This window comes from Anastrepha obliqua, chromosome 4, assembly GCF_027943255.1.
Source record: "Anastrepha obliqua isolate idAnaObli1 chromosome 4, idAnaObli1_1.0, whole genome shotgun sequence".
NCBI classification, from domain to species: Eukaryota; Metazoa; Arthropoda; class Insecta; order Diptera; family Tephritidae; genus Anastrepha; species Anastrepha obliqua.
This window is the reverse complement of record NC_072895.1, coordinates 122,090,777-122,109,292: the sequence shown is the minus strand read 5'-3', so window position 1 is coordinate 122,109,292 and position 18,516 is coordinate 122,090,777. Positions and strand designations below refer to the sequence as shown.

The 18,516-nt window shown below is 39.3% G+C and overlaps 1 protein-coding gene across 1 annotated transcript; it reads right to left on the bottom strand.

Annotated features, from left to right (window-relative positions):
• Positions 1-16,180: 16,180 nt before the first annotated feature.
• On the bottom strand, positions 16,181-17,846 carry LOC129246232 (serine protease inhibitor 42Dd-like). Its single transcript, XM_054884879.1, has 4 exons — positions 17,694-17,846; positions 16,778-17,634; positions 16,560-16,701; positions 16,181-16,464 (listed from the first exon to the last, which is right to left on the bottom strand). Exons 1-4 carry the CDS (start codon positions 17,704-17,706, stop codon positions 16,331-16,333), a joined length of 1,146 nt encoding a protein of 381 aa, XP_054740854.1. The 5' UTR covers positions 17,707-17,846; the 3' UTR covers positions 16,181-16,330.
• Between the last annotated feature and the right edge of the window lie 670 nt (positions 17,847-18,516).

Here is an 18,516-nt window from a genome sequence, read left to right as displayed (position 1 = left end):
ACGGATTCTTGGATAACAGTTTCCTAAGTCTAGCCACATTGTTAGTGCCTTCCATACTGCTACAGAAGTCTTTCCAAGATTCTCTCTTGGCTTTACGTATCTCTTTCTTGTATACTTTTAGCAGATCCTTATACTCTTTCCAACAGAACTCATCGTCAGCCACTTTTGCTAACCTATAGAATTCATGTACCCTACGCCTTTGTGCTCCTAATTCCCTGTTCCACCAAGGAGGCTTCACCTTGCGTCTATTACGTGTTGGAGGGCAGGATCTTTTAAAGGCTTTAACAAGCGTAGTTGTAAACAATTCAACCCCTTTCTCAAGCGCGATGTTTGTCTTGTATTTCCGGGGTATTATTGGTGTTTTTGATAGTATATCCCTATACAAGTCCCAGTTCGTATTCTTAGGATTTCTAAAGGATGTAAGCTTGTTTTTTGAGCGAAATATCACCTGAAAGCTTATGTATCTGTGATCAGAGAATGAGGGCCTACTCAACACTTCCCATTCCTGAACCATAACATGCCTGCTTGTGTAGAGTGTTAAATCGAGTACATTCTTCGAGGTTGGTCCCACATATGTTGGTTCCTCACCTCTATTAGCTATTTCTAGACTACTTTGAAGAATATAGGTAAATAGTGACTCACCTCGGTCGTTTATGTCTGCACTTCCCCAGACCGTGTGATGTGCGTTTGCGTCCGTTCCTACCACCAGAGCATGCTTCTTTCTGGCAGCTGTTTCTACCAGCTTCCGAAGTTCCGCTTGTGGTGCTTCCTCATCATGTGGCATATAGCAGGACCCAAATAGTAGCGTCTCATCCTTGCAGCCCTCCAGCGCCACCACTGTCAGATCGTCTGAAGAGAGATTATGATCAATATAATATACATATACTTTTTTTGACCAATATCGCTGTTCTTACCTTATTTTTTACAATCGGGATGTATGTGTTGTAGTTTTGTGACTTTAGACCGGAGACTATGTTGCCCGACGCTATCCATGGTTCCTGGACTAGAGCCACATCGTAGCCGACTCCCTCTATGTTGAGCAGGAGCTCGGCTGAGGCGTTTTTACTTTTGTGGAGGTTTATCTGAAGGACTTTCAGCATCTAGCCTCAGTACCTCCTCGGGGTTGGATACTACCTCCAAGTCGCCCTTCTCCACTTCCTGTATATTGAGGGAGGCTTCCAGGATCTCTTCTATGCCGAGATCCTTTTCCACCTCCCCCGCAGCGAGCGTGTTGTGATTGTCGTCTGCCGGGTTGCGCTTTTTGAGGCGAAGGTGCACGCTACCAACTCCCCAAGCCATCCTCCCGAATCGCGCGTAAAGCAGGTCCTCTGCCGGCTTGTTGATTTGGATAATGTAATCCTGGCCACCATCAGCAGTTGTTGGTTTTGCCACGCTCAACACTTTCTGTCGGCACGTCCGTGTTTTGACGTTGTAGTAGTCGCAGCGCATATTCCGGTTTTACCACTCGCGGAATGAAAACCTTTGCCTTCGGTATTGAGGGAATGCAGCTGCGATCAACGATTTCCAGTGATGCCCCCTCCCACAGGCCGCGTAGCGTTCTCACCGCTTCCTTTAGCCATGTGAGCGTGGGGTCATCCTTGCACTTTATTATTTTGACGCCGCTGAACCACCCTGCTCCGTCGAATGCTGGCATGGGTGCGTTCGGCTCCGCGTCCATTTTAGTAAACAAGGTTTCCAGTAGCTTCATCTCCACTACCTTCCACCGTTCCTGCGACATTCGCCCCAGCTGGTCGCTGCGGTCAGTGAGTGCCACTATGAGGTGTCTCTTGGCAATTTCACTGGCCGCTACCGCTGCTTTCGACGTCGTAGGTCCTTCGTCTCCGTTTTTAGGTTTAGCCGTCTCGTGCCTGTGCTTCTGCTTTTTTGATGGCCCTGAGGCCTCACTGTCCGCAGAACGCTGCCTCTTGATGGCTAGCTCTTCTTCGATTTTGTTCGCATATTTCGGGTTCGAGGCTGCGAACATTGGCTTTGCTGCGTAGAAGGCCCGGCCATTTTTGATCTCCTCTCTGGCCCAAGCCAACCGTTCCTCCTCTTGCTTCGTCAGGTTGGACTTGCTGCCAAATCGGTCACAAACTTTGACCGCAGCCTTGTATCGGGCTTTGGCCTTCAGCTTCTCTTTATCAGGCTTGATCCTTGGTCTGTTCTTGCTATCCGAAGCAGCACCATTGGACTTAGCCGGAGAACGCAGAAGAGCCTCTTCCTCAGCTGTATTGATGCTCCCGGCGCTTTCGTGGTCCGAGTCTTCGTTGACAACGGCACCTCCGCGCTGAAGAGCGTTCTGTGTATGTTTGGCAGTGGGATTGCGACCACTGTAGCCTGCTCCCGCTACAATGGAAGTTTTGTTGCTTGAATTTTGATTAGTATTCATCTTTTTCGTACGACCACCTGCTCGACGAGGCGAGCGCAGTGGTTTATCTGTATAATGGGGAATTCAAAACGGTCCACCACGGCAGCGCCCCATACCGTGGCAAGGCCACAGTTACTTCCTAAGGCGGCCCGGTGTTAGGAAGGCGCCGTTGAAATACAGCCGGTCTGGTGAACCCCCTGGCTGCAAACCATCCAATGGGCACGGTGTCGCATAACACCCTGGATTAGGGGGTGGGCTAGGAGAGGAAATAACGGGATGTAAGGGGTTTGGGGATGGCAAAGGGATCTTCGTCGGTACGGTGATCTTCGCATGGTGATTGGTTGGCCACCAGGTTCGCCGTAAAGCGAATGGATGGCAAGCCAGTCTCCATATGAAGCTTCCCTCTTAGTTCGTGTTGGGTTGGCCCCCAAGCTATGGGGGTCAGACCACCACTTAAGCCTCATCCCCGCGTCAAGGAGACCAACATGATGAGGGAAGATATTAACCGAACGGAAGATATTAACCGATTTGAAATTTCTTTTTTTTTCTGAATTTGTATTGATATGTAGCAACTTTTCCCTGCTATTACGATATGATTTGAAAAAATTTACGTATTTCACTCCGGTCTAATGTACATATGATTCTGTCTTAACTATGATCTTATTTTATAATTGAAAAAGTTATGTGTCTTGTTTTGACGCTTATTTATATAAGGATCGGGTTCTCTTATCAGAAACCAACAGTAGTCACCCATCATAGCGACATCCCAGAATCCTTGATACCGACTTTCAATCATTTTCATTTGCTGGTGAACCTTTCGCCATGCTCGTTACTTTCGTCGCCAAGATTTTTCGGGAAAAAATTTAAATGGGAATGCAGAAAATGAATTTTTAAAGACATATTTACTCCTGAAAGAAAATTAAAAAGGGAATTAGATAAATACATAAGTGACACATTAGCATATAATTTTCTTAGGCTGGATTAATCTTCCAATTCAGAACAAATTTTGGTCGTTTTTGTTTGTTCGGAGCAGGGCAATAAATTCAGATTAAGGGCTATATATTCTCATGTAAATTTAAAAATTTGCTTTCAAATTTTTTGTTTAGTTTTAAAGTTAACTGAGAAAACGGTCTTATATGTGTTTTTTGTTTACCCATTTCCGCATAGTTTTTGATTAAATCGTTCACTATCAGCTCGAAGTTAGGACTTTTGTGTTTGCCTAAAAAATAAGTAACGACCTTTTCAAAAGAGTCCCACGCCGCTGCCTCCACTGGTGACAATAGTTCTTTGAAATGGGTATTGGCCATTACTTTCCTTATTTGCGGCCCCACAAAAATCCCTTGCTTCTGAAAAATGTGGAAAGATTGTTTTCAAATAATGAAAAGCTTCGCCTTCTTTGTCCAAAGCCTTGACAAAGTTTTTGATATAGAATTATTTTTTCCTTCTTTATAAATGGTGAGTATGTTATCCACCCCAACTTGAAACTCGATTCGTTCTGGCCAATCCTTTATGATGTAGTGGTCTTGACGTGCTCGGCTATCCCATTTGCATAGAAAGCAACAGTATTTTGTGTATCCAGATTGTAGACAACATAGCATTCCAACGACTTTTAGATTGTAACGAGGCACATGTACTACTATTTATACTTACATAGATCAACCAAAAATGCAAGCCTACCTATACAAAAAGGTTCCCTAGTTATACATAGAAAACACTACCTGCGTTAAACATATGATCTTGCTTGAAATGTATCTGTGTTTGAGATAACGACACTAACAATTTTTTGTATCATACCTATGTACATATGCTATTATTTGTAGGGTACTTAAGTTTTACTATATGGATATATTTATTTGAATGCTTGTAACTTTTGTATTAGTTCATCGATTTTGTTTGATCAAATCTTAGAGTGAAAACGAAAAATATACGAAAAAGTAAAAAGTTTTCGAGATCCTTTCTCTCAAAGTACAAATTTTTGTATAATATATTTTTACAAAAAAAATTTAAAAATTCCGTTATGATAGTTCGTTATCTTTGAATCTGCAGGGCCTAGCAAAAAGTGGTTTACACACAGTTTATAGCAAATTTTATTACCTTTTTAAAACTTTAAACGGTTTGGAATCGCTCAATTCGTTTTCGAGATATATATGATTAAGTGGGCCGATTTTTTTTTTTTTTTTTGAAATAACGGTAATTCGTAAATATCTTAAAAACGTTACCATAGAATAAAAAATAACCTTGATTTTCGGAATCAGACGGTGATTTTACATAGGAATTTCATAACGGCGTCTCTGGTGCATTTTGGCTGTAAACCAGTGTAACAGTTGTACATGGGTGAGCTGTTATCCTTTTATGTAATTCATACATACATCGGCGTGCTACAGCTATGGGCTGTAAATATATATTTTTATATTTGTTTTGTATTTCTCTGAGCTAAAGTTCTGCAATTAAAAAGCAAATTATTGCCTTCCATATGTTTCAGAGTTTGCTTGCAATAATTACTGCTGCTATACAAGGTGGCGCAAAATTAAGCAACCTATCGGAAGATTTGTGACTTTCGCGAATGGTGTACTGCATATACATATATATACATAAAAGTCAATATAAGGATTTGCATCACTTAAAATCGTTTATTTTCAATTAGGAAAAAAGTTAATCAAAAGCAACATAGGATGATTCATTTTGCGCCACCTTGTGTGTGCACGAGTGAGTATGCGTGTTTGCGAGTAATATAAATTTCAGAACAAAAATTGGCTTACACGCACATATGCACACTTGCAAAACGCCTTCCTCACCCCCTCATGCCCCTTTAAAGCCAATGTTAAACAGAATGTAAACGCCCAAATGGCTACAATAAACATTTCATTTACTTAATTTAAATAAATCAACTTTTGTTGCGCCCTGAGACCATAACTACATATGACATATTTGCACCTACATATATACATGTGTAGAAACATGCATGGATATATGTATTATGTACGTATGTATTACAAGTGTTATGAGAATTATAAATAATTTTAAAATTTTTTATTTGCTTTGCTTTGCAGCTACACATTTTATAGCTGCTTATTTCTGTACTGATTTTATTTTTTTTTTCGCTGTGATTTCATAATTTACGAGTTGTAAAAGTTGTCAGACGAATATGTTGCACGTTTTTAATGGTCGTGGCAAGTTACCAAATACTATACGCTTGCTACAATTGTGCTTCATAGATGCTGTTGTGTGTAGCCCGCTGGCACTTGACTGCTACTGTTGCTGTTGCTGCACTTGCTATGATTATGTACGAGTATGTATGTAGTTGCCACATGTTGCCATATACCTTCATGCGAAATTTTCTAAAAAAACAAAAATTGTAAAAATATGCTTACTTGTGGCATATGTGTCGTCGACGCTTCGGTTGATGAGTTTGGTTGACTGGTTGATTGGTTGGTTTGTGGCTGGTGGTTGCTGGTTGATGATAGTAGCAAATGGCTGACTGATCGTGCGGTTCCTGGAATCGTTACGCACTCGTAAATATTATCGCAAATTTGTAGCTGTCAGTGGCGTTCTGAAAGTTTCGCAGAAAAATTGTTGGCTCCTATACAGAATTTATTTAATAGCAACGAAGAGACGCAGTGCTGTTTTTTAAGTATCACTGATGCGCGATAAATATTTTACAGGCTTATTGTTGTGACTCAACATTTGATGTTACTTAAATGTGCATTGGCACGAAGTTCATACAAAAATCGACCATAAAATACCCTGGTGAGTATAATTGAATTTTCACCAAATATTTGTCTATTAGGTCCATCCGCTTGGTTGTTTAAATGCCCTTTCGAGCCAGAAAACAAATTTTTTTGAGCTTTTGACAAAACAACTTGTGCGACTTAAAGATGTTTTACTTTAAGGTCAATAAATACCTTTATGTCATAAAAAAATTTCGTATTTATTCAACTTTTATTAAGATGGTTATCCAAGCTGCAGCTATGAATGCTTAATTGATTAAATATTACGGGGAAAACAACCAAATTGGTGACTTACAAAAAAAAGTGCTAAGTCGACTTAGGTTGTTTTTTAAAAGTCCATATATATATATTTATATATTAGTCGTCCCTTGATATTTATACGATAGCTAATAAGACAAACGTATAATTCCCAGAATAGCTTCCACACAATTTTTTTAATGCTGTAAATTGCCTAGTTTAGAAGAAAAACTCGAAACTTAGAAAAAATTGGAGATCCAAACCTTTATCGAGCAACTATTTTTAACTAACAGGGCTTGATTCAAATATTATTGGGGGCTTTTGTTACTAAAAACAGGAAAGAACCACATCGTAGAGCTGACGTTAAAAAAATGGAAATACAGCCATAAAAATATAGTTTTTTTTTAACAATCGAGTGTAAATATAAAATCGAATAACTCGTAGACTTTTGAATCTTGAACATCATGTTAAATAACCAAATTAATCGGAGATTACCGAAATAATAATATTTTTAAATAGCTTGAACGACTTTCTCTGCTTTACTTTGAGCCGATAGTTACGAAAAAGGAACTTTTCATCTGCATTGAGACAATTTTTACTTCAGCCAATCTCGCTCACACAAGGAATGGATTTAAACACAATATACATACCGTATTTCAATGATTTTCTAATAAATGAATCATTTTTACGATTTACGTAAAAATGGGTCTGAAAATATACGTTGTAGAGTTTTCGCTTCCTTTCTTCAAAGTTCTGCACTAACCTGTGTACTTTAGTCACTTCCTATGAGAGGCATCTGGTACCGCGAACAAATTCTGACCTTCTAACCTGCTGAGGGTTACGTTACGAAACATATGAACCTGTAGATATTTGTCGAATGTGTGTTTCCATAATTCTTTAAACGTAAACTATGTAAAAGTAATTCTCCCAACGAATCACAATACGGAGTGAAAAAGTATGTACAAAAAAAAGAAAAATTAAAGAATTATTTACATGTTGAGTAATCGTTGCTAATTTTTGAGTGTAAGTTTGCTAAGTCAGGGAAGGAAGTGTAAATCTGGTATTGCCGCATGGAACGGATGGGGTCATCAATGATTGATTTCCACAAAAAAACTCGCAATATATCAATAATTTAGAAATTAATTTTTTTTAACACTGAGATTTAACGAGTTGCTTCACAAATATGAAAAAAGAAAAATGTGTTAAATGTCAGCTAAAAACCGTCCCCGTCGACCGAATTTTCTGACGGGAGTAGCCCAGCTGTTCACCACCCGTCAAACGGCTACCCGCTGTCCACTGCAATTCTGTTTTGGGCGTTAGCTGTCAATGCTAAACAGTCATAAAGTAGAGATAGAGCAGCATGGGTTCGTTTAATGAGGGACTTCGGGCAATACATGGAGAATAACCTCACGAGGAGCACCCACTCGTTCTTCACCATATTGCCGAACAAAAGGTAAAATAGGGCATGCCATGCGGTGCTCGCTCACCTCGATTATTATTTTTTTCCATATTTTGCGCAAAATTAATTTAAATTGCTTCACAATTTGTTCTAGTCCTAAAGGTTTGAGCACTGTCGAGCACCCTGCTGCTTAAAAATTCTATACACTTTAAATTGCACCCCATCCATACCTAAGTGCTGATAAATTTATTGCCAATTAACTCAACTTAAACTCTACTGCCACAGCATCGCTCTAAGCCACTACGGCAATCGAGCAAGAATGGCTACTTCACTTCTAAACACAAAAACATAATACTGCACTCTAAGCAACGGCAAACGCAAATCCAGCGATAATCTCTAAACGTGCCACAATCAATGGCACGCATCACCTCTGCGAGTACTAGCACTTAAAAAAAATTCTCTGCAGCGATAAATTAACGCTAATGATTGGCGCGCTGGTTCGATTCGTGAGCGCAGAAATCAATCGCTACACATAAACATACACACATACACACTTGCGCACTCATCACCTACTCAACAAGTCAATAAGTACAAATACGCGATTTTCATTGGCATTTTGGGCGTAAATAGCCGCAATGCATTAGCTAATAAACATCACAATTCATTAGTTGCAAGTAGCAATGAGCAACGGTGATTGGTATTGGCTGGCTGTATGCGGGTATGTTTGCTGCATTCAACTGCAACAACTTGACATTGTAAATTGCCATAATTTGCGCGCACAGCAGCAGCGCCTTGTTGTGGCCAGCGGCGGGTTTATCGAAAAATCGTGCGATGTGTGTCTGTGTGTGTGCGCAGCGAGCGTTGGGCGCCACAATCTGGCTGATCGTGAAATAGTTAACTTATTGTTTAGATTTTAATACGAGTACACATGGAATTTATTTATGTTGGCGATAAAATCGCGCCAACTACTGAAGCATACGCGCGGCGAATAAGACCGATGAATATAGGCGCTGCAGTGACGCCTATTAACCATGTTGCTAGATACTCGTGGGCAAGGCGCGCTCAGCGAATGACCAAAAACCTATGCTATTTGAGATTTGGAAGAAGGATAACCAGCTGGTCGCAGCGCCCTTTGCTGATGTTCAATCCACCTCTAAGTAGCATGCCACTTAACCGCCGAACTGTAAGCAAACTTCTGATTTAACTTTTTTGTTTTTCCTGCTTTTTTTGCTTTCCTTTATGTTTTGTAATTTCATTTGTAGCCTTTGGCAACATGCGTTGTTGGTTGGTTGCACGTTAAAATGCCATAATTTCAATCGGTTTACGATGTAGCAACAACACAAACATGCACTTATTAAATATGTGTATGATACACTTACATGGATGTCTAGAATTTTGCACTCAAGCGTACCGACAGCTCCCCAAGGCACTTGCTGCATGTTGCATGCTATTCTTTCGCCCGCCCACCGGTGCATGGTGCACCATTCCTGGTTGTTGCATTCATTTGAAAGGATTACAATAATTGAGTGATGCGATTAGTGTTGCGGCAGCGGAAATTACAAAATATGCCCGCGAAGCAGCTGCGGCCGCAACTGCGACGGCGATAGTTGCACTACTGCAGCATTCGGTGGCGGTGTGCGGTGTGTAGTGGCGCTTTGCGCTTGCGAGGTGGCCATATTTTCACTGTCTCAACACCTTTGATAGAAATTCGAGGAGAAGGATGACGTAAATGAGTGAACAAGAAAAGCCTTTTAAGCTTTAGCGGCCTTAATTGCTTTGTTATGAAATGAATATAAAATTGGCGTTTTGGTTGTAACTGCAATTTGGGGACTGCACTAAGAGCATTTTATATGTATGAGCACGTATGTGGCTTGTCGGCAGTAAAACTTCTATTAGTTAGAGTGAATTTGCAAGAAAGGAAGCGAAATGTTTCAATTGGCACTTTGATGCCTTCTCAGTTTCTTTTATCGCCATTTACTTAAGTCTACTTGATGATCTTTTGATAATAGTGCGATTGGGAACTGTGCAAAGATAAGAACGTTGGCGTCTAAATTAAAGTTGACTGAGGAAAGAAGATAGGCCTCCGTTGGAAAAAAGGCTGAAATATTTGGATCATTAAAAGAGATTGGAGAATATGTATTTTTGGAACGCCAATAAATAATGCTATTCTGCAGCTAATAACAATTGGTTGGCAGGTGCGTTCGCTGTAGTTCTGCAAGGTGGCGCAAAATTAGTCACCCTATCGGAAGACTTATAATTTTCGAAAACGGTGCCGTACGTTAATCACATTTTAAACTTGTGAACTAGGGAGCTGCAGTATACCAACAGACAAGCAATGGAGCGCGCAGAGGATTTCGTTTTATTTTTCTTTATTTGGTAAAAAAGTTATTCAAAATCTAAATTTAATGATTAATATTGCGCCACTATATGTCGGCCTAGTAGAGTCATATTATACCACTCAACACAAAAATATATATATAGATCAAGGAGTTGAATAGGTGGCCGCCGCAGCCGAATGTAGTACGTAAAAATTAACTAATAGAAAACTTTTTCTAATAGCGGTCGCCCTCCAAGAGCATCTCTGCCATGAAAAAGCTCCTTATATCAACCATTTGACGTTCGGAATCGGCGTCAAACTGTAGGTTCCTCTATTCGTGGAACAACATCAAGACGTACGTAACAAATAGGAAGAGTAGCTCAGCCAAACACGCAGAAAAGTGTGTAAGCACCAATTGTACATTTGCACCCTAAATGCGTCACTTCCATTTACTTCCGTGAAAATTCGAGTCTTTTTTTCAGCGCCTTCTTTAGTATACAGATTGTCTTATTAGTACTAATTGCGAATATAGATAATCTTGGTCCATAAATAAAGAATATTTCGAAAACGTATTCCCCTGGCGACCTCTTGGACTTCAGTAGTTATGCACCAGGGTCACAATAGGTCTTCAGTTTGAGGTGTATACCTCATATGATTTTCTGTCTATAATAATCGTATCGGCAAAATAAATATATTTTATATATAAGAACTTAATTGAGTGGTTGGGAATTTACACGCCACAAATATTACATGAATCAACGTACTTTATACATTCCTATAAATCTGAGTCACTTAACCCACGCAGCACCTCTGACACCAAAGCACTGCATTTTCCGACAGCTTAATTAAAAACAAGGCATGAAAACGTACTAAAAGTTGGTAACTATTTTCATTCACACCTACAACAACACACTCATTCATATATGTATACTCCTTCATTCATTCACATACACTAGCAGGTTCTCGTGCACCCATCTCAGTGATGCGCATAGCGAGGCATCATTAATTTCAATAAATTCACTATTACAACAGATTTGAGCCAAACAAAACGGTATTACAAAAACATGGAAACAACAATAACGGTAACATGATAACTATGAAAGCATAGTTTTTGCTGCGCGCTGTCAAACTCGCAGTTCACATGAAAAACCCAATGAAAGCATAAAAGTTGCTGCCGAAAGTTTATACAGTGCAGCGCTGCAGGGGGATACAACGTGTGCTCGTATGCGTGAGCGAGCAATGGCAGCGAAATATGAACTTCTCAATGCCGGAAAATGAGACACAACTGCAAATGATACGCCACATATCTATACATATATGTGTGTGCGTAGGTGTGTACGTATTTATACCCTATAGGTATTTCATGCTGCATGCTGATGTAAGCTTAACGGCACTCATAAATACCACTAACTATGTACAAGGTAATTGTATATGCGAATAGGCTTGTCGATTTGTTTGGTGCAGGTGGCAACCACTGCAAACAATTTGCATACAGGCGTACAACACACGCTTATGTATATATGTATGTGTGTGTAATACACCCACTCCTCACTTAGTCGAATTTGTGTTGCAATAAGTTAGCGCGATGTGGCGTTAATCATGCTAACAGCGGCGGCAACAACAACAACAATAGTAACAATGGCATGCGCCAACACACACATGCGCTTGCAAAGGTGCATAAAACGGAAATGAGTTAATTGACTTTTGTTTTCTTGCCTTATGTGCAGCAAAGCCAAGAGCAGCCAACTTCAGCTGATGTTGCGAGCTTTGTGCCACACACAAAATCCGGAAACTATGAGCTTGCCAACTACAACACACAATTAAAGATAAATGCATGCATATGTATGAATGAATGTGAATATGTGTGTAAAGTTGTTCTATTATGTCTGCGTGCTAATGAGTCGAGGCATGCCATCTGCAAGGTGCATATCATAGTTTGCGTATGTTGCTGGCAAATGTGTAGAATGTGCGTATATTACTCTGTAATTAGTTTATGAATTTCATGTAAATTTTATGGTACTTTTTGGTTTTTTTTACATGTCTTACAAAAAAAGTTTTATTTTATTATTTTATTATTTATTAAACAAAAACCAATCGGCAATATACATACATACAAATATAAAAGAGAGTACAGAATCAGAATTTATAGAGGGCTGGTAAGAAATACCATTGTATAAAGATTATGGGACAGAAGGTTCTTGAGAAAAATCAGGGCATTACTATAGGATGATATTTTTGGCATTTCACAGAAAAGTATCGAAGGTTCCACCATAGAAATCGAGGACACCATGAAGTGACTTGACGCTGATGGCTATTCTATTGCACGGGCCGTGATAGACGTAGCTTTTGTAGGTAGCGACTGCTTTCAGTAAACGACTATTCCTAAGAGTGAGACCAGCCGGGGCAAACTCGAAGGAGCTGCGTACTTCCGGGGCATCAATAATACCATTTACCACTTTATAGAAGAACTCCAGATCAGTTAGGCGCGGCGAGACCGCAGACTGTTGATGTTGTACCGAATGTAGATATCTTCTGTAGCTGAAACGGTTGATGATGAATGCCGGAAGGCTAAGGTTCTGCAGAGCTTACGCTGCACTCTTTCAATTCTAGTAATGCCTGCTTCAATGTATGGAGATCAGATTATGGATCCGTACTCCAGTATTGGGAGAACTAGAATTTTGAAAAGACAAATCAGGGAGTAGGGGTTCTTGAAGTTCTTACTAGTTATAAATCCGAGTATCTTAAAAGCCCTCTGAGTTATTACGTCTATGTGCTTGTGGAAAGTTAGTTTAGTTTCAATCGTGACACCGAGGTCTTTGATGTCATCCACCTCCCTTATTTTATCACCATTGAGTGTGTACACTGCAGGAAAGGGAGTGCGCGATCTCGCGAAGGACATCATAGCACACTTTTTAAAGTTGACATCCAGTTTGTTCCTTGTGCACCAGTCAGAGAGATTACCGACGCCCTGTTGTAGTAGATGACTATCCAGCACACTAGTGATTGATCGATAAACTTTAAGATCGCCCGCAAAGAGTAGGTATTCCGAGTTGAAGTCGTTAACAATATCATTCACGAATATGCTGAATAGAATCGGACCAAGGTGAGAACCACTTTGACCTGCAGGTGTCTACCAGCTGGATATGACCTAAGCCAGTCTAATGCTTTGTCGCGTTTTACATGGAGAAAATGCGCAACAACTCAGTAAAAACAAAAAAAAAACATTGTCAAAAATCAGCGCGAAGTTAGAGCCAATTCATATCTGCACTTTTTTATATTAAAATTGATCGGGCTATAAAACTGCGTACCCAACTTTGTTCCAGTTCTGAGTAAAAAGTTTGATGAGAACTTATCGAATTTTGATAAGTCTTGTGCGAAGTTTGAAACTTCGATTTATATATAGCCTTTGCTAAGGAATGAGTTATATTTTTGTAAAAACAGTTATTGAAACTAAGAAATAAATAAATAGTACAGTACACACGAAGTACAGTAAACAAAAAATTGTGGACAAAACGAATTGACGCTTCTCAAACACAAGTCAAGCTGAAATTGTAGCTATGTGAGGTATGCATTGCTGTTTGGGAGACTCGGTGGTAACAGAGTAACTATTGCTTGAACAAACGATTGATTCTGATATTAATTTATAAACGGCCTGTAAGAACTGATAAAAGAAGGATTTGTGTTCCATTCTGATAACTCCAGTCCACAAGAATTTTCCATCAAAGAGCAAAAGTAACGAGAGCTGGGCTATGAAGCTGTAATGTTATGAAGTTTTTAGGCTTAGGTTAGGTTAGGTTTGGCAGCCGCATCGCACATAGAGACAACGATGCCACTTAGACCACGAAATGGGTCCGTTGTGAACCGCGGGGGCTGAGCTACATTTCCCTCTCCATATTAAACCATCCTGAGCTTTTGACAAAGCGTAAAAGGTTGTTGATACCTAAAACGTATAGATTACCTATATTCGTTAAGAAGTAGGATTTTAAAAATCGGTTCCTGCTTCTGGCTAAAGCTGGGCATGTGCAAAAAAGGTGTTGAATTGTTTCCAACTCCTCCTCATTTCTGCAGCTACGACAGAAATCATGCGTGTAAACGCCTAATCTCTTTGCATGATTTCCTATGAGACAATGTCCTGTGAGGGCCCCTACTAAGGTCCTGATTTGAAGTCTATCCAGTTTTATAATGCTCTTGGACAGACGTAAATTTAGCCTTGGCCATGTTTGCCTAGCAATTTCACAGGTGCTAACGCTAATCCATCTCTGATTTGTAGACCTGATTAATGCGTCCTTAATGAGATTCTTACATGTTTCGAGAGGTATCTCCATAATATTACTTATGTCTGGCAAACAGGTACCTTCTCTTGCAAGTTGGTCTGCCCTACAGTTCCCTGGTATATCTCTGTGGCCTGGAACCCAGCACAAGATTATACGATATTGTTTGGCCATCTCATTTAGAGATTGGCGACAACGTAAGACACTCCTTGATGTTGTTTGGAATGCATCCAGGGCTCGTAGGGCAGCTTGGCTGTCTGATAGAATGCAGATATCCGTTGATGATATTCTGTTTATCTTTAGCCATTTTAAGGTTCATGAATAGCGTTTATTTCCGCTTGAAAAACACTGCAGTGATCCGGTAGTTTAAAGGATTCACTAATAGAAAGCTCTTCGCAAAATAACCCTGATCCTAGACCGGTATCCATTTTAGACCCGTCCGTGTAGATCTTAACGGGTGTGTTGGGTGTTTGATCTTCTTCAAACCATTCCAGTCTAGAAGGGATTTTCATTAGGAAATTCCTTTCGAAGCAGAGAATGGGAGGGTGATAATCGCAGTCACTGGGTATATCCGTGTAGGAGTCTAAGATGGTTGAATGTCCATGTGTGACAGTCTTCCATTGTGAGCTCGCTTTAAGCCTTAAATTGGAGCAGGCCGCTGAGTATTTGCAGAAGAGATCTAGGGGTGGCAGATGTAGTATGATATCTAAAGCCATGGATGGCGTGGTTTTCATGACGCCACATATTGCTAATTCCGCTGATCTCTGCACCTTATTCAATAAATTAGAATAGCTTTTTTTCTGCATAGCACACCACCAGACAACATTTCCATATAGAAGAATGGGTCTGACGACAGCAGTGTGAAGCCAATGAGCAACCTTAGGTTTAATTCCCCAGGTCTTACCTAAAGCTCTCTTACAGGCATAAAAAGCTAGGTTCGCTTTCCTGACTCTTTCTAAGATGTTTGACTTCCAAGTCAGTTTCCTATCTATGATTAGTCCCAAGTACTTGGTTTCTTCCGAAATCACAAGAGCTTCCCCCTTGAGCATAATTGGACTTAGTTGAGGGATTTTGTGTTTCCTAGTGAACAATATGAGTTGTGTTTTGTCTGGGTTGACTCCTAGACCACACTTTTCTGCCCACCTAGAAAGTATGTCTAGAGCATTTTGTATTAGGTCTCTTAATGTAGATACAAATTTACCAGAGACAGCAATGACAACATCATCGGCGTAAGCTATCACCTTACAGCCCACCGATTCCAGTATTAAGAGGAGTTTATTTACAACTGCGTTCCATAGACACGGTGAGAGGACTCCACTTTGTATTTATATTCATCCCGCGACATATAGGTATCACATGAATATTTACTCCTTTCTACTATATTAGTTTTTTTTTAGTTTTTGAGTGGTCATTACTTTTGTATAAAAGTAAAGTTCATGGTCTAAAATATCATATAAATCCAATTTTCAATTATTATGCAAAGTCCACAAACTTTTCATCTCAATGCAATGGTTTTTAATTACAATTTCAGGAAAGTTTTTGGTATGCAGTTTTGTACTTTATTAAATTTTGTGCAAGGTGCAAATTTTAAGTTATTGAAAAATCCCGTTGATTTTTTATAACTTTTCGCCCTGACGGTCTCTGCAGAGCTCTGCTCTTGATGTAAGATTGTCTGCCAAACTCACTTGAATCAGTTTTTCGTTCGGAATAATCAGACATTTTCTATGGGAAAAGCAATGGCTCTACCCGTTCTTATTTGATTTTGCTCAGATTTTGCTGTTACTGAAAGTTTTGGCTAATTCAAATTAGATGTACTTGGATTACTCTAAGTTAACACAGAGGCTTACGAAAAATCAGCGATTTCGGTTCGACAAACGATTTTTTTATAGCTGTATAGATGTACAGAGTTCAAAGAACAGGACTTCGCCAAACTTTTATGTTCACTTCATTTCAATTTACATACATTGCCACATTGTAGACGTTGCAATACGAGTATAGTAGTATAGTACATCACTCAAGAAAGTTGCTTGTATTCGTAATATGTCCGCCATAGTAAATGCGCTCTTCATCCATAATAGCGAAGAAGAAAGGATGATTGATTTCTAGTAAGCTACAGTTTTCACCTTCGGATAGTAAGAATGAGACTGAAATTAAAAAATGAAAATATATTAAAAGCCCATCAAACTACATTAGGGTGTCGCAAGGTGATATCTGGCCCTTTCACTAATTAACTAATTACCTTTTGTCGACGATTCGTTTGTGCCATCGTCGTTGATTTCTACAGCGGCAATTTGCCTTAGCTGTGAAATCTTCATTACGCCAAGTGAGCTTAAGAGGCGCACAAAGTCCATATTTTCGCTGAATATTGCTTTTACACCCAGCTATTGGGAAATATAAATGTGGGCATTTATTATGATTTAAGTATATGAGTATGTATGCATGTAGGCATATACTAACATCCTTCAACACCGGCTGCATATCAATGTCACACTCCAGTTTAAACTTCGGCAAACCTAGTTTTATACATTTCGGTTTTAATGTCATCGCCACTGAGGTTATATCAACTCGTTGCCGTTGCAGTTCGTCCTCCAGTCGCGCCAACCCATCGATCTCATTTGGAAAAAGAATAAACAAACTTACACTTACATTCCGATAAGGTACCAGCATAGCTGTAGCCTTTAAATTGTTCAATTGGCCAATTGGTATTTCGCAAAAGTCATGCATCATGGTCACTTTAACGTTTTCCTTCGGAGTTATCCAGAAATCTTCTTTGGTTAACAATTTCTTCGGAAACGACTTTTTCCATTTACTCTCAAATCTGGCAATATTTATTAGCAAACTATCCTCGGTATCAGTTAGGGCGTTGGCTGTGAGGCGTGTTGCGATGTGACCTTCCGTTTGCTCGGCAATCCAGTTATTAACTCGATTTTTTGCCTCTTCACGGTTATGAAAGTCCATGTTTTCTATCCGTGTTTGGAAATTGTCCAGACAAATAGTTTTGAATGACATAGACAAATCCAAGTGTGCGGCCACATAGAATGCATTGTGAACTGTGAAGACAAATTCATCTTTGCTCGCATTTCGGCAGGCTTTGTACTCCTGTATGCCATGGTAAGAGTTTTGGAAGCCCATCATTGCAAGCAACTCTTTGTGGGACTTCTTTATAGAAGCGATACTTAGGATCGCCAGCAGTGAGCGCAGCGCAATTGGCGAAATAACAAAGTTACTTGTTTGCTGAGTTTTTGCCATCTGATAGATCAGGTCGCATTGAGACAATAGACTGGCGGTTAACGTGTTCACGATGCTTGAGTTTGCTGCAAGTAATGGAAAATGTACGAAACACTTTTTGATGGAAGCAAATCAATGTAATTACTTCTTATGCTCATAATTATTCGCGTTTTTGCCTTGTGAATGTTGTTTTTGAAAAATCGTATTTACATTTTTATAATTTTGAATTGATTTATTTTGGTTGATGTTCAATGTATTGAACGATGTCAAATTCAACACCAAATTACACATTTTTCGTTTTTGGAGAAGTGAATTGGAGAAATGTTGATTGACATTACAGGTTCACAAATAATTGATGATTTTCTTTACCTAAGAACCAGACCATCCAGTTTTATATAAAATCGGTCGCTGAGACCGATATTTCACATACTTGTTTAGTCAAAGGTCATACACATTTCTATTTACTCAAGAATCTGATAACCGACCAAAACAAGTGATATTCCATATTAAAGTGAATTAAATTTGCTATCTCTCGCTTGTCCTAATTTTTTATCAAAACTAAATTTTTTAAAATTTCCAAAACTCATTTTTTTCTAAATGTGAAAATGTATAGGAAGACAGTTTTCCAATTTTTTTTATACACTTCTTAAGCTTTACATACCCAGAAAAAAAGTAAGCTATAAATAAATCCTCCAGCAGATATAAAAGGTATTCGCATTATAAAACAAATACTCATTTTACTTGCACTCATGGAGAATGCCATATTGCGTTCCACAATTTATTTTATACGGAAGAAAATCGCTAGATCCGAGGGTAAAAACAAAAATTCTCAAAAACCAACAGTATTTTGTAGCTAATTGGAACTTGTACCTACATTTGAATGGACTATAAAATCGCATTCACCGAATTATTCTAAAAATTCTGATTTAGTTTAAAATTTTAGTGAAAATCTGCAGAATTTTTATAAA

What these genes read in the sequence shown, in the direction of transcription:
- LOC129246232 (XM_054884879.1), bottom strand. An exon ending in TGCAGCCGGTGTTGAAGGAT is followed by an intron (nt 16,702 to 16,777) that starts GTTAGTATATGC and finishes ATTTCCCAATAG; the next exon opens with CTGGGTGTAAAAGCAATATT. An exon ending in AAACGAATCGTCGACAAAAG is followed by an intron (nt 16,465 to 16,559) that starts GTAATTAGTTAA and finishes TTTTAATTTCAG; the next exon opens with TCTCATTCTTACTATCCGAA.